The sequence below is a fragment of the Lontra canadensis genome, unplaced genomic scaffold (assembly GCF_010015895.1).
Source record: "Lontra canadensis isolate GAN:19392208 unplaced genomic scaffold, GSC_riverotter_1.0 scaffold94, whole genome shotgun sequence".
NCBI lineage: Eukaryota > Metazoa > Chordata > Mammalia > Carnivora > Mustelidae > Lontra > Lontra canadensis.
This window is the reverse complement of record NW_022631088.1, coordinates 1,479,411-1,491,118: the sequence shown is the minus strand read 5'-3', so window position 1 is coordinate 1,491,118 and position 11,708 is coordinate 1,479,411. Positions and strand designations below refer to the sequence as shown.

The 11,708-nt window shown below is 57.9% G+C and overlaps 1 protein-coding gene across 1 annotated transcript; it reads right to left on the bottom strand.

Annotated features, from left to right (window-relative positions):
- Nucleotides 1-624: 624 nt before the first annotated feature.
- Nucleotides 625-11,708, bottom strand: ISG20 (interferon stimulated exonuclease gene 20). Its single transcript, XM_032836779.1, has 4 exons — nucleotides 11,490-11,708; nucleotides 10,997-11,248; nucleotides 2,023-2,223; nucleotides 625-725 (listed from the first exon to the last, which is right to left on the bottom strand). Exons 2-4 carry the CDS (start codon nucleotides 11,222-11,224, stop codon nucleotides 639-641), a joined length of 516 nt encoding a protein of 171 aa, XP_032692670.1. The 5' UTR covers nucleotides 11,225-11,248; nucleotides 11,490-11,708; the 3' UTR covers nucleotides 625-638.

Sequence of the window (11,708 nt, the reverse complement as noted above, 5' to 3'; positions counted from 1 at the left end):
AGGGGCACTTGGCTGGCTCAGTCCGTGAAGCATCTGTCAAATAAATAAATAAAATCTTTTTTTTTTTTAAGAGTTCCCATTTTACAGGTGGAGAAACTGATGCACAGAGTTCAGTAACTCACTCTAGCTACTAAGACTCTATCCTAGTTCTGACTTCAAAATCCACTACCTTTGCTTCCTCGTTTTACAAGAGGGGGGATGACTTGCTGAAGGTCACCACATTCCCCGGACCTCGGCTTCAGAGCAGTGGCACCCATTTCAAGATGGCACGAACGGACCTCTGAGCCAGGAGCCACTGCCTCAGGAAAAGGGAGGTGGAGGCAAGGGTTTAGTTACATGCCACCTCGATTCCTCCAACTGCTTCTTGGACGCACAGGAGTCAAGATTATTTGGGAAACCAATACCCCCAGTCCCCCACCCCATTCCAGCTTGGTCTTGACCGTCCTCTAAGCGTCACGCAGACTGGGGCCCATCACCCTTCCCCGGCTCAGAGAAAGGCTAGGGGAGTATCCAATGATGGAGTAGAAAAAATATAGAGATATTTTATTACTAAAGATGCATTTTCCAAAAGCAAGGGGGTTGCTGTCTTGAAGAGACGATGACATTGGGGACGTTCGGGCGGAAGGGGCAGGCAGCCATCAGCGGGCTCGAAGCCGCTGGGAGAGCTTGTAGAGCTCCATCGAGGCCCTGGCGTCCTCCACCGAGCTGTGTCCGGAGCGGCTGTTCTGTAAACACAGGCGCAGGGGGAGGGCTCAGGTGGGGCTGAATGCAGAGACCCCGGGTGACCCGGGCCTTCCCTGCTCACACCCCGGGTTCCCGGACACCAAGGTGGGTCCGTGAGCGAGTCTCCCCCGGCTTCTGATGCCCCTGGACTCAGCAGGTTGCTGGAGCAGGCCTGGCCTCAGCTGTCAGCCCCGGAGCTGGGGCCCTAGGCCCAGGCGTGGCCAAGCACAACTTCCAGCCTCCGGAGAGCGGGGCTATGCCCTTGGGGTGGGGGTGAGGGGCAGACTTGCTGTCCGACACATAGGGAGCCCCGCGGCACGGGCCCATATTAAAACAATAGGTCAAAACGATGTTTTTAAAGCACCACCTCAGTGAATGCACATGATGACCATTCTGTCCCTGGTCCCGTGGGCCACGAGGCTAATGGAGGGGCCCAAATTCAGGCCCCTTCCCGGCGACCTACACAATTCCCGGTCACCCGGCCAAGTGGTGCCTCCTGCCTCAGGCCGGAGCTCACCCTTCAGACTCGTGCACACCTGCCTTCCTCTCCACCCACCCATCCTTCACCCCTTCAGGCTAATGGGCTACTCTTCCTCCCAGCAAGGGTTGCTCAAGCATGGGGCGGGCCCAGCCCTGCTCAGCCGCGCGTCTCCAGCACCCCATCCAGCCCAGCCCAGAGTAGGGGCTTGTAAGTATCTGCTGGCCAGGGAAAGCCCCATATGCAGCTGCTACTGCTATTGTGCGGCCCACCTCGGTAATCTCGCGAGAACCAACACCCGGACGCCTTCGCCCAGGGCTTGCTGGAGGTGACAGATGCTGAGGGGTGGGGGCCTGGGGAGCAGCAGCAGCCATGCCTGAGGGGAGCTGTCCGGAGCCCCCGCTCCCTGCGTAAATCTGAGGTCTGTGGGATTTCCCAGAGGCCCACGCTGGGGTTAAACTTTGGTTATCCACGCAGTACTTGGCTTGAGTTTGAAAGCACCCAAACAAAACCTGTATGGGGTGCCTTCCCTTCCCTGCCTGTCATCCCCGCTCTCCTGGAGCGTCCTGGGGTCAGCTCTGGAGTAAAGCTCCCACACTCTGGTGCTTATCTGGGGCCAGGGGCTGGGGATGCCCGGAGCCAGCACCCGTTTCTTGCACGATCTCTTAGGACTTGGGGAAGGACTTGCTGGGGGGCAGAGCATCTTTGGGGCCAAATGTGGGGGTTCTGGAGCCCCTGGGGGCTGTGAGAACCTTGTGGGAGGAGGAGGCCTCTGAAGCCTGGAAAAGTGGGAAGACGGAGGTGGGTGGGGGGCGTCTCACCTGGATGCGCCGGTGGAGGAGAACCTCGCTGAGCACCCGGAGGGAGGCCTGCTTGTGGGACGGCAGGTTGGCCTGCTGCAGCAGCACCTTGTCGGTGGACGTGTCGTGGACAGAGTAGTTGACCATGTCCTCCTTCAGCGCCTGGAAGTCGTGCTTCAGGTCGTGGCCCACCACCAGCTTGCCTCTCAGGAGCTGCAGGATCTGGCCAGGAGGACACGCAGCCCGCACCTCACGCAGGGTCCTCTGCGCGGGCCTGGGGCCACCCGAAGGAAGAAACCCCCCCCCACCCCTTGACTTGCTGTGGGACTTTGAGCCAATTGTCTCCCCTCTCTGGGCTTCCAACCTGTCGTCTACAAAATGGGGAGACTGGACGGGCCCCTCCTCACGCTGCGTGGTTGCGGTCGGTGCCAAAGGGGAGTCCCTGACTCCTTCAGTGGCTTCCACGGAGAAGAGCAGTGGCCGCGGCTGAGCATGTCCCACGGGCCGGGCTGAGTACGTCACACGTGTTAGGTCGTCTAATCCTTTCAACAACCCTCACTCTGGCAGACAGCATAGCAACCCCGCAAAGATGTGGACGCCTTACCCGGTAGAGGGGAGTTAAAGTTGCAGACAGGCTTCAGGTAGAAGACGACCTCCCAGGAAGGGCGATCGCCTGCACGGCCCATGGGGGCCCCACATCATCGCAAGGGCCCTCAGATGTGGAGGTCAGTGATTTGCCCTGAGGGCCTGACAGGCAGCTGCTGGCCTGGGGGAGTGAGGCGGGGGCCTCTAGAAGCTGGAAAAGGCAAGGAGACGCACCCTCCTGCAGAGCTTCCAGAAAGGAGCACGGCCCTGCCCACCCCTCGATTTCGGCCGTTGGGACCCGTGCCAGACTCCCAACCTGTGGAACGGCTAGCCAACATGTCTGTGGTGCCTCAAACCACACGGCTTATGGTTTCGTTACAGCAGAACCGTAAGAAGCTAACAGAGCCGGGAGAGAGGCCTGTCCTTGATGAACATTTTGCGGAGGAGAAAAACTGAAGCCCTGAGAAAGGGAATTAATTTGCCCCCTGGTTACTCTGTGGATTTTAAGCAAGTTTGCGGGTCCCTTGGCGCATCCGCTCTCCAAAGGTGGAGCTCAGCCACCCTCGCCTCGAATGAATACGGGCCCGGCTACATGACTTCTGACTTCTCGGGGGCCAGACCCTCAGCAGCCTCGAGCTACCCCGAAGCCACCTGCCAGAGAGACCACAGGGAGCCGGAGAGCCAAAGCCGAGGGGCCCCAGCAGGTGAGCTGGCAAAGCTCCCGATGATTCCGGCTCCCGGCCTGTGGAACACCTGAGCCCACAGGCCAAGCCCCGTCCAGATTGCAGATGTGTGAGCACAGTAAATATTGACCTTCTGTGAACCACTATGTTTGGAGGTTATTTGCTAAGCACCATTAGGTAACTGGGACAGTCACACAGCCAGTAAGTGACTTAGTGACAGAGCGAGCCTTCAAAGCCACACTCAGAGCAGGCCGGCTCCAGGCCTCCGCCAGCCACGCAGCCGAGCTTTAGGGGCGCAACCGGAGGCACCCACACAGGTGCCTCCATCCTGACTCCATTCTCGTGGCAGCCCCGTGGACAGCCTCCTACCTCGGGCCCCATGGGCCGGTCCCCTTTCTTTACTATGGCTGTCATCAGGATGCGAGGGGGACCTTGGGCGAAGCCGTATCAGGCCCTCCCTGGAGGGGCAGCTTAGGGCTCAAGCCCCTCTTTGGTCAGCTCTTCAGTAGCTTCTGTCCTGTCTTCTGGCTAACACCCTCCCATGCCCTGCTTCTGCTTCTAGTGGCTTCCTGGGACATCACATGGGCATTACGTGCCCTCCCTTGGCCACCACAGGATTGCTGTGGACAGTCCACAGAAGGGGAAGACAAGGCTTGGATACATGAGGCGACCTGTCTGTGGGGTCTGTCCATCTGCCATCAGCGAGCAGTGTCACCAGCCCGCCCATCACCACATCCCCCATTCCCGTGGTTTGTCAGTTGTCGGGCCACCGCTGGACAGAGCCCGCAGTCAGCCTGGGGACTGGGGAGACTCGCTGGAGGAATGGAGCTGGGCTGGGTGGGGAGACACCACAATGGGCTGAGGCATCCCCCGGGGAAGCATGGGACATCTGGGATTCGGGGTGTCACTGCTGCTGACCCAGGACTCATGTGAGCGCTGAGGGCACACGGCCTCAGCAGCAGCTGAGTCCTGTGTGTGGAGGAAAGCGCAGGGCCGCACTGGGCAGCCGGGGGCCACACACCCTTTCTCACTGATATCCTTTAACATTCCTGAACAATGTGGCCTGTTTGCCCCCAGTGAGGAGCTGGCTCGGGCCCAGTTCACACAGAGCCCTGAGGGACTCTCTGCCATCCCAGAAACTGCATCCACAGGTCCCAGGAGCCAAGAGGACCGAGTCACTGGGACTTGGTGGCTTCCTGGGAACTTAATCACTTCTGGAACCCGAGGGTCCAGGGGCAGGGGACTCATGACAAGACAGTATACGAGGAGTGGACAAGCAGTAGGAAGAGGAAACCGGGAAAAGAAAAAAATGTCTTTGGCAGGGAGATGCCAGCAACTTCTCAGGGCAAGGGAGAGACAGCGGGTCCTCGCTGTGTGCTCTCAGGTCAAAGACCGTATGTGGGCTTCGGTTCCCCAGGCGGAAGGTGAAGGCAAGGAGAGGTGAGGCTCCGGCGACTTCCTGAGGCAGAGCTGGGGAGGGATGTGGGGGGCCTGCCGGAGCCCGGGCACGGGAAGGTGCCAGCTGGGGGGCCCTCAGGGCTGCGGGACCTGCTTTGAGTCAGCGTCAGGAGGCAGGTCTGTCGGACACAGGGGCAGAGTCTCAGATTCCTGGAGAGCAGAGTGGGGAGGAGAAGGACACACTCACCCATCTGCTCTCGTCACCGGCCCTGGGACAGGGACTCTCCTCACCTCAGCCGGGAACCTCTCAGCTCAAGGAGTTCAATTTCCCTGCCACAGAGGAGGGGACTGGGGGCCAGAGACGTGGAAAGGTGTGCCCAGGGGACACAGCTGGTGAGTTGAGAGCTACAGTGTGGTGTCTGGAACTGCCTGACCCCGTCCCTGTCATTACAGTTGTCCTTGTCACCACCTGCTGGAACCTAGCTCAGCAGTAGTAATGTCGGAGGGCGTGGAGGGGGATGCTGGACCCATGTCAGCTCTCAGTGAGGACTTCCTGAAGCAGAAACGGGGCCCCTGTGAGGCTGGAGTCATCATACCATCTTCCTGATGGGGAAAGCGGGGCACAGAGCGGCGTGTGTCTGTGTCCCATGGCGGGGGGTGACGGCCAGGGATGCCGCTGCATTCCCACTCCCATTCCAAGTATTTCCCAGAGGTTCCTGATCAGAAAAAATCACCTGGGGCCCTTGTTAAAAATCCATAGGGCCAGGCCCTCCTGTCACCTTCTGGAGTGGCCCTGGTCCCCTCCTTCATCCAGTCCCCCGCCTTGCTCTGCAGGTGCACCCACCCCAGCTTGTGCCCGTATCCCGCAAGGCTGCTTCTGCTGGGGGAAGCCTGGATGGTGAAGCCATCCTCCTCCATCTGGCCGGGCCCCAGGGACACCGGCCCGGTGGCAGGGCCCCAACAGGGCACTTGGCCCCAGCACGGGTGGCCTTGGCAGTAGCTGAGAAACAGCTGTAGGAGGCCTCCCTTCTGCTGCTTTTCCCTCCTAAACCTGGAGGCTTCATGGGATTCAGCTGGTTTGTCTGCCAACTAAAAATGAAATTATCCCTCCCCAATCCTGATCATGGGTAGATGCAACTCAATGGACTGGGTTAACATTAAGAGAGCATTAACTTACAAAAATACACTATAGGTGATTAAAAATTACTATGAAAAGATGGGGCGCCTGGGTGGCTCAGTGGCCTCTGCCTTTGGCTTGGGTCCTGGGATCGAGCCCCGCATCGGGCTCTCTGCTCAGTGGCGAGCCTGCTTCTCCCCCCCATTCCCTCTGCCTGCCTCTCTGCTTACTTGTGATCTCTCTCTCTGTCAAATAGATAAATAAAATCTTTAAAAAAACAAATTACTATGAAAAGAAAAAACAGCATTCATTAGCCCACCAGGTGAGAGGTCGGAATCTGAACACCGAGTTGTATCACAGCTTTTCTGTGTGTCCTTAAGTAAGTTGCTGCCCCTCTCTGGACCTGTCTCCTCCTGTGCTGACAGCCTGATCTGTGGGGCTCTATAGACCAGCTGTTCAACTTGGGCATTCTTGATGCTTCTTTGGTGTGTGTGTGCTGGGGGGAGGGGCTGTCCTGCTCGTTATAGGATGGTTTAGCCCCATCTCAGTCCTCTCCCCACCGGATGTCAGTAGCAGGTCCCCTGCCCCATTTATGACAACCAGAAATGTCTCCAGATACTGCTAAACATCCCTTGGTGGGGGCACAATAACTCCACACTGGGAACCGCCGCTCTAGATGACGGTCACACCTAGAGGTTTCAGAAGATGACAGGCAGTAACTTCCCACTATGGAAGTAATCAAACCACATTACAAAAAATCAAAACAAATAAAGGAGTGGTGGAATCCCAGGCACATTATCAGTGGCCTGTGGCAGGAACCCTCCTGGGTGCACTGGGTGGGGTTTCTAGCTCCCCAGAGACCTGCTGGCCGCCACGGGCTGGTCTATGGCTCACCACGAGCCAGGCCCACTCGCCACTCCCGTCGGAGGAAGAGACAGGCTGGTGAGCAGCGTTTGGAAGTTGTCTGCATGAAACCAAGGCCTGGCGAGCCCTAGGCTCACCTGAGAGGTGAGGTGAGGACCCCCAGCTCTGGGGGTCCGATAGATGGCTGATAAGCTTCTCCCCTTTGGGAGCCCCCAACCAGCACATCTTGGGACCCGTGAGCCTGGTCTCTGACTTTGGGATTAGCACACGGGGGCGACAGAGTGGGATCGAGCTGCCTCTGTGTCCTTGTTTGTGGAAACAAAGGACAGCTGTTGCCTTGTACCATATCTTCACGCACAGGCTGTGCCTGACCCTGTCCCTCACATTTGCCGGCCACCTAGCATTCAGATGAGACCTTTATACACGTTCATGATGGGATCTGAATCTCCCAGAGCAAATTCTGGAGGCAGGATTTGGGTCTCCGCTCTACGCCTTCCTTGGAGAGCCTGCGCAGCCTTGCGCCTCAGTTTGCTCATCTGTAAAATGGGGCAGCGATGCCGGTTAGCTACTTCCCAGGGCTATTGTGGGGAGCAAAGGCAGGGGTGCATGGCAAGTGCTTAGAACAGAGCCAGAACACGATGCTGGATGCACCTGTCCTGCTTCGCCCCCTCCCCGTGGCCCAGACACTCCTACCAAAGGGCGCAGAGAAGTTTAGCAACAAGCCAGAGGACACACACCCACGTCCATGCACGTCTAACAAACAGTGTGCTTGCCCTCCAGTCCCCGGCTGGGTGTGCATCACTGCCTCTTGGCAGCCAAGGCCGGCATGAGGGTGGAGGCAACTTTGTGGCACGCAGCTACCGGAACACCTGTATTTTATGAAAATCAATTCAACTCCGATCCCACAAACATTCTCAGGGTACCTTCTGTGCACAAAGCACACCACCCAGTCTGGGGGCAGAGTAAACACAGCAGCGGCCTGGAACTAGGCAGACCAGGTGTGCGGACAGGCAAGCTTTAAAGTACAGGGGCCACAGCAAGAGAACTAGAGGCCCCACGCGGGGAGGTGGCGATGATGGGCAGGGTGGGGGTGGGTAAGCCCTGTCAGCATGGGGCAGGGATCTAGGGGCAGGGAAGGGGGCCGGGGAGAGTAATGGTGTGGCTGGATAGTGACTGAGTCATGAAAGCAGGCAGGAAAAGCAGGTTGGTAGGGTGCGGAGGTCCATGAGTATTGTGCTGGGGGACCTTGGGCAATGGGGAGCCATGGGAGGTGTTTGAACAGTGGTATGGGGAAGCTGTGATCTGAGCCAGGCCTGGGAAAGTTTCTCTGGCACAGCTTACCTGCCGTTCAGGCAGAAAATGAGAGCCAGAATCTAAGACCACAGTTCTCAAGGGAAGTCAGAAAGGGGAGTCAGACCGATCATCTGGGTGTCTGCCCTTCTCCCTCCACGGGCACAGTTAGTGACCATCACTGTGGGCCCAGCACTATGCTCCGGGCTACAGGCCATAGCACTCCATCCAAACTCCAAGGGCCAGGGAGGAGGCATCAGCAGTCACGTCACTGATGAGTAAACAGGTTCAGAAAGTTCGAGAACTTGCCTAAGGTCACACAAGCCGGTGAATGACGGAGCAGGAAATACAAACCTCAGATATGGTTCAAAGGTCTGCCTGCCTCAGATATGGTTCAAAGGTCTGCCTGGTCTAGAGATTCTTGGCTCCCTGTCTGAACGACTGCTCAGTGGGCAGTCCCCGGGCAGGGTTCCGAGCTACACACAGGAAGCCTGGGGCCTAGCACAATCTGCAAATGAGATTCAAAGCATTCTGCCCCAAATCTGGGTGGGGACCAAAGGCATGCAGGGACTTGGCTGCGTGTCCAGGCCAGGGGATGCGAGCAGGATTTCCCTGCTGCCTCCTCTCCTGCTGTCCCCTGCTCTGGGCTCTCCTGTCCTTTTTGCTGCTCTACCAGCGAGAGGGTGGGGGGCTGGGGAGAGGAGGAGGAGGACAGGGAGGAAGGATGGGGATATTTAGTCCACCTGGCCTCTCAATGGGGATCTGAGTGTGGGGAGCTCTTGCCATAACCCTGGGCCTCCCGCTGACCCCTGAACAGCCAACCCACCTCTTCCTCATGTTGCCCTCCCCTGCTTGGTGACTCCCTTTTGGCTGCCTCCAACCTGACAGTTTTTTCTTCCCAGTCCTCTGTCTGCTGATGCCTCCCCAGGGGCTCTGACTCGTCCCCTATTGACATCTCTTTCCTCACTACCATCTATCCGCCACAGCACCCCCCACTCTAGTCTCCTCAAAACTTGGGTTTGATCCTGCCATGCTCTTGCTCAAGAATCTTCCATGGCTCTCTGTGGCCCACTGGGTTGCAGACACAGGCTCCGCCCATCCCTCGAGAATACCACCAGCCTCAAGGAGTCTTTCCAGAACCACGCTGATGACTCAGGGCTCCCTGGCCTCCTCTTAGCACCTAGACGACAGTGCTGTCTGGTAGACCTATAACGTGAGCCACATGTATAATTTTAAATCACCTAATAGCCATATTTAAAACGGTAAAAATAGGGGAAGTTAGTTTTCATGTTTCGTTGAACCTAAGATTCCAAAATGCTATCATTTTAACATGTCAGTGATGTAAAAAACTACTGAGGTCTTTTATGAATTTTTTAACACAAGTCTTTGCAGTCCCGTGTGCATTTTACATTTATAGCACATCACGGTTCGGACCAGTCATTTTGGGGAGCTCACAGCCACATGTGGCTCGGTGGCCCCCTTGGACACACAGAGGTCTGGGCCTGAGCTCCGAGTCCTGACCACCTTCTGTTACGTGAACCTTTGCAAATCACTTAGTGCTATGGGTTGAATTATGTGCCCCCACCCTGATTCATGTTGAAATCCTAGCCCCCAGGACCTCAAAATGTGACTTATCTGAAAATCGGGTCATTGCAGATGTAACTAGCAGAGACCCTCAGGCCCTAATACAACAGGACAGCTGTCCTCATACATGAGCCCCAGGGGCACAAAGCACGCCGCAAGGAGAACACCACGCAAACCTGAAGGCAGAGACAGGGGTAAGCCAGGCCACAGCCAGGCCGGCCAGCCGACCCCAGATGCTGGGAGAGAGACACGGCACCGACCCTCCCGCACCACAGAAGGAAGCGAGCCTGCCCACACCCCAGCCTCCACGACGGTGGGACGATGAATTTCTGTTGTTTGAGCCCCCAGTCTGCAGCAAGTCGCTACAGTGGCCCCAGCAAACCAATACACTTAGTTCCAGCGGGACTCAGTTTCTGCATCTCTAATTTGGAGATAACAGACGATCGACTGTAGCAGCTAACATTTCTCGAGTCCTTACACAGGCACTCTGTCTGGGCGCTCTCTCAGTCCTCACGATAATCCTAGGAAATTGTAATTCTTACACCCAGTTTGTTACAGGTGTGGGAAACTGGGTACACAGAGCGGCTGCCCCAGTAACTTCCCCGAGGTAACTCAGCTGCTAAGGCAGCAGCCAGGATTCAAGACTGGCCCTGCTGAATCTTGAGTTTACAGCCCCAGAGAACCCTCCCGGTGGCTGTCCCGTGAGGTGGGCGCGAGCTCCGGCCTGCCAGTGAGCAGGAAACAGGAACCATTACTGCTTATGTTTTGTTTCTCTCCAGCGCCCGGAGCCTGGGGTGCGGTGTGTGCACCTAGGACAGACCTCGTTCCTCTCTGTTCCTCAGGGACTCCCCCCCACCAAGCCCCAGCAGCCTAGAGACTCATGAATTTACATGGCCTTGTAACCTTCTGAGTATCGACTAAAGCTGGTGCAAGAGAGGTTGAGTTTGCTTTCCATCTAGTGATTCAGTGAAACGGAAACAGAAACAGAAACTGGGACCTAAACAAGTTATCACAACTAGGTGAACCGGGAGGGTGGGAAATCTCGGGGCCACATACTGACCTCGAGCTGATGGAAGGCCTACCGTGGGGCTGGGCACAAGCTCTCCCCTCGGTCCAGGGGCTCCAGGCCTGTTCTCCAACTCCAGGAGCTCCCTACCAAGAGGCTGACCAGGGGCAGCCAGGGTAGAGAAAAGAACCTCACCATGAGGAACCTCAGGTGGGACCGGGTTCCCCCATCATAGGGCCAGCAGGGCAGACCAGATGCCCCGAAGGCCGCTCCCAGATGTGAGTCTAAGGCTGAGGTCAGGAGGCCTTCACAGGGATGCCCCAGAGCTCCCTCACACAGAGGTGGGGGAACCTGCCACATCTGGGGTCACAGGTTGCAGACCTGGCACCCGGAGAAGGTGCCCGGGAAGTGTGCACGTGAATGTGTGTGCCAGAGTCCGGCCTGGCCCGCAGACAGCCCTCTACTCACCTCCTGCCTGGCCACGGCGAACGGTGTGGCCGCCTCCATGTTCCGAGGTGTGATCCCGCTGAACCGCGTCCTGTAATCCATGATCTCCCCCTCGGGCCGGATGAACTGGTCGTAGAGCACCATGCCATTGATGTCCACGAGGCTGCAGCGAGCCAAGCCGCTCCCCTGGCCACGCCCCAGCCCCACCATCTCGCAGTCGATGGCCACCACCGCAGGGCTGCTTGCCATGCTTCAGCGGGACCCTCAGACGTGCTGGGGAGGCGAGGTGGGTGGGGGGGGCAACAACTCAACATGAGGACACTGTGGCCCCAGGTGTCCTCTGCCACCACCCCACCAGCCTGTGCCCTCTGCCCTGTTTGTCACGAACACCACCCAGCAAAAAGCAAAGGGGGCCTCTTGCCACCCCGCCCGGCTTCTGGAGCCCAGCGGTGCTGGGGTCCTCGGGGACGGGCAGGCCACCCCCTCCCCCACCCCCGCCCCAGCTCCCACTCACCTGCCCGCCTCTGCTGCCCTCGGCTCACATCTGCCTCTCTGGTGCCACTTCTCCGCTACTGCAGTCCCTCCAAGTTGTGAGTCATCTCTGACTTCACACCGGGAATCCCGACCCTGTTTCAGTTTCTGGTTTTTATCAGGTGAAGTCAGGGGCCGGAGGCCGGGCACGTGGGCTGGGCTGCTCCAGCCTCCCTGTCCTCGAAGGTCACCTTTGCCCCTG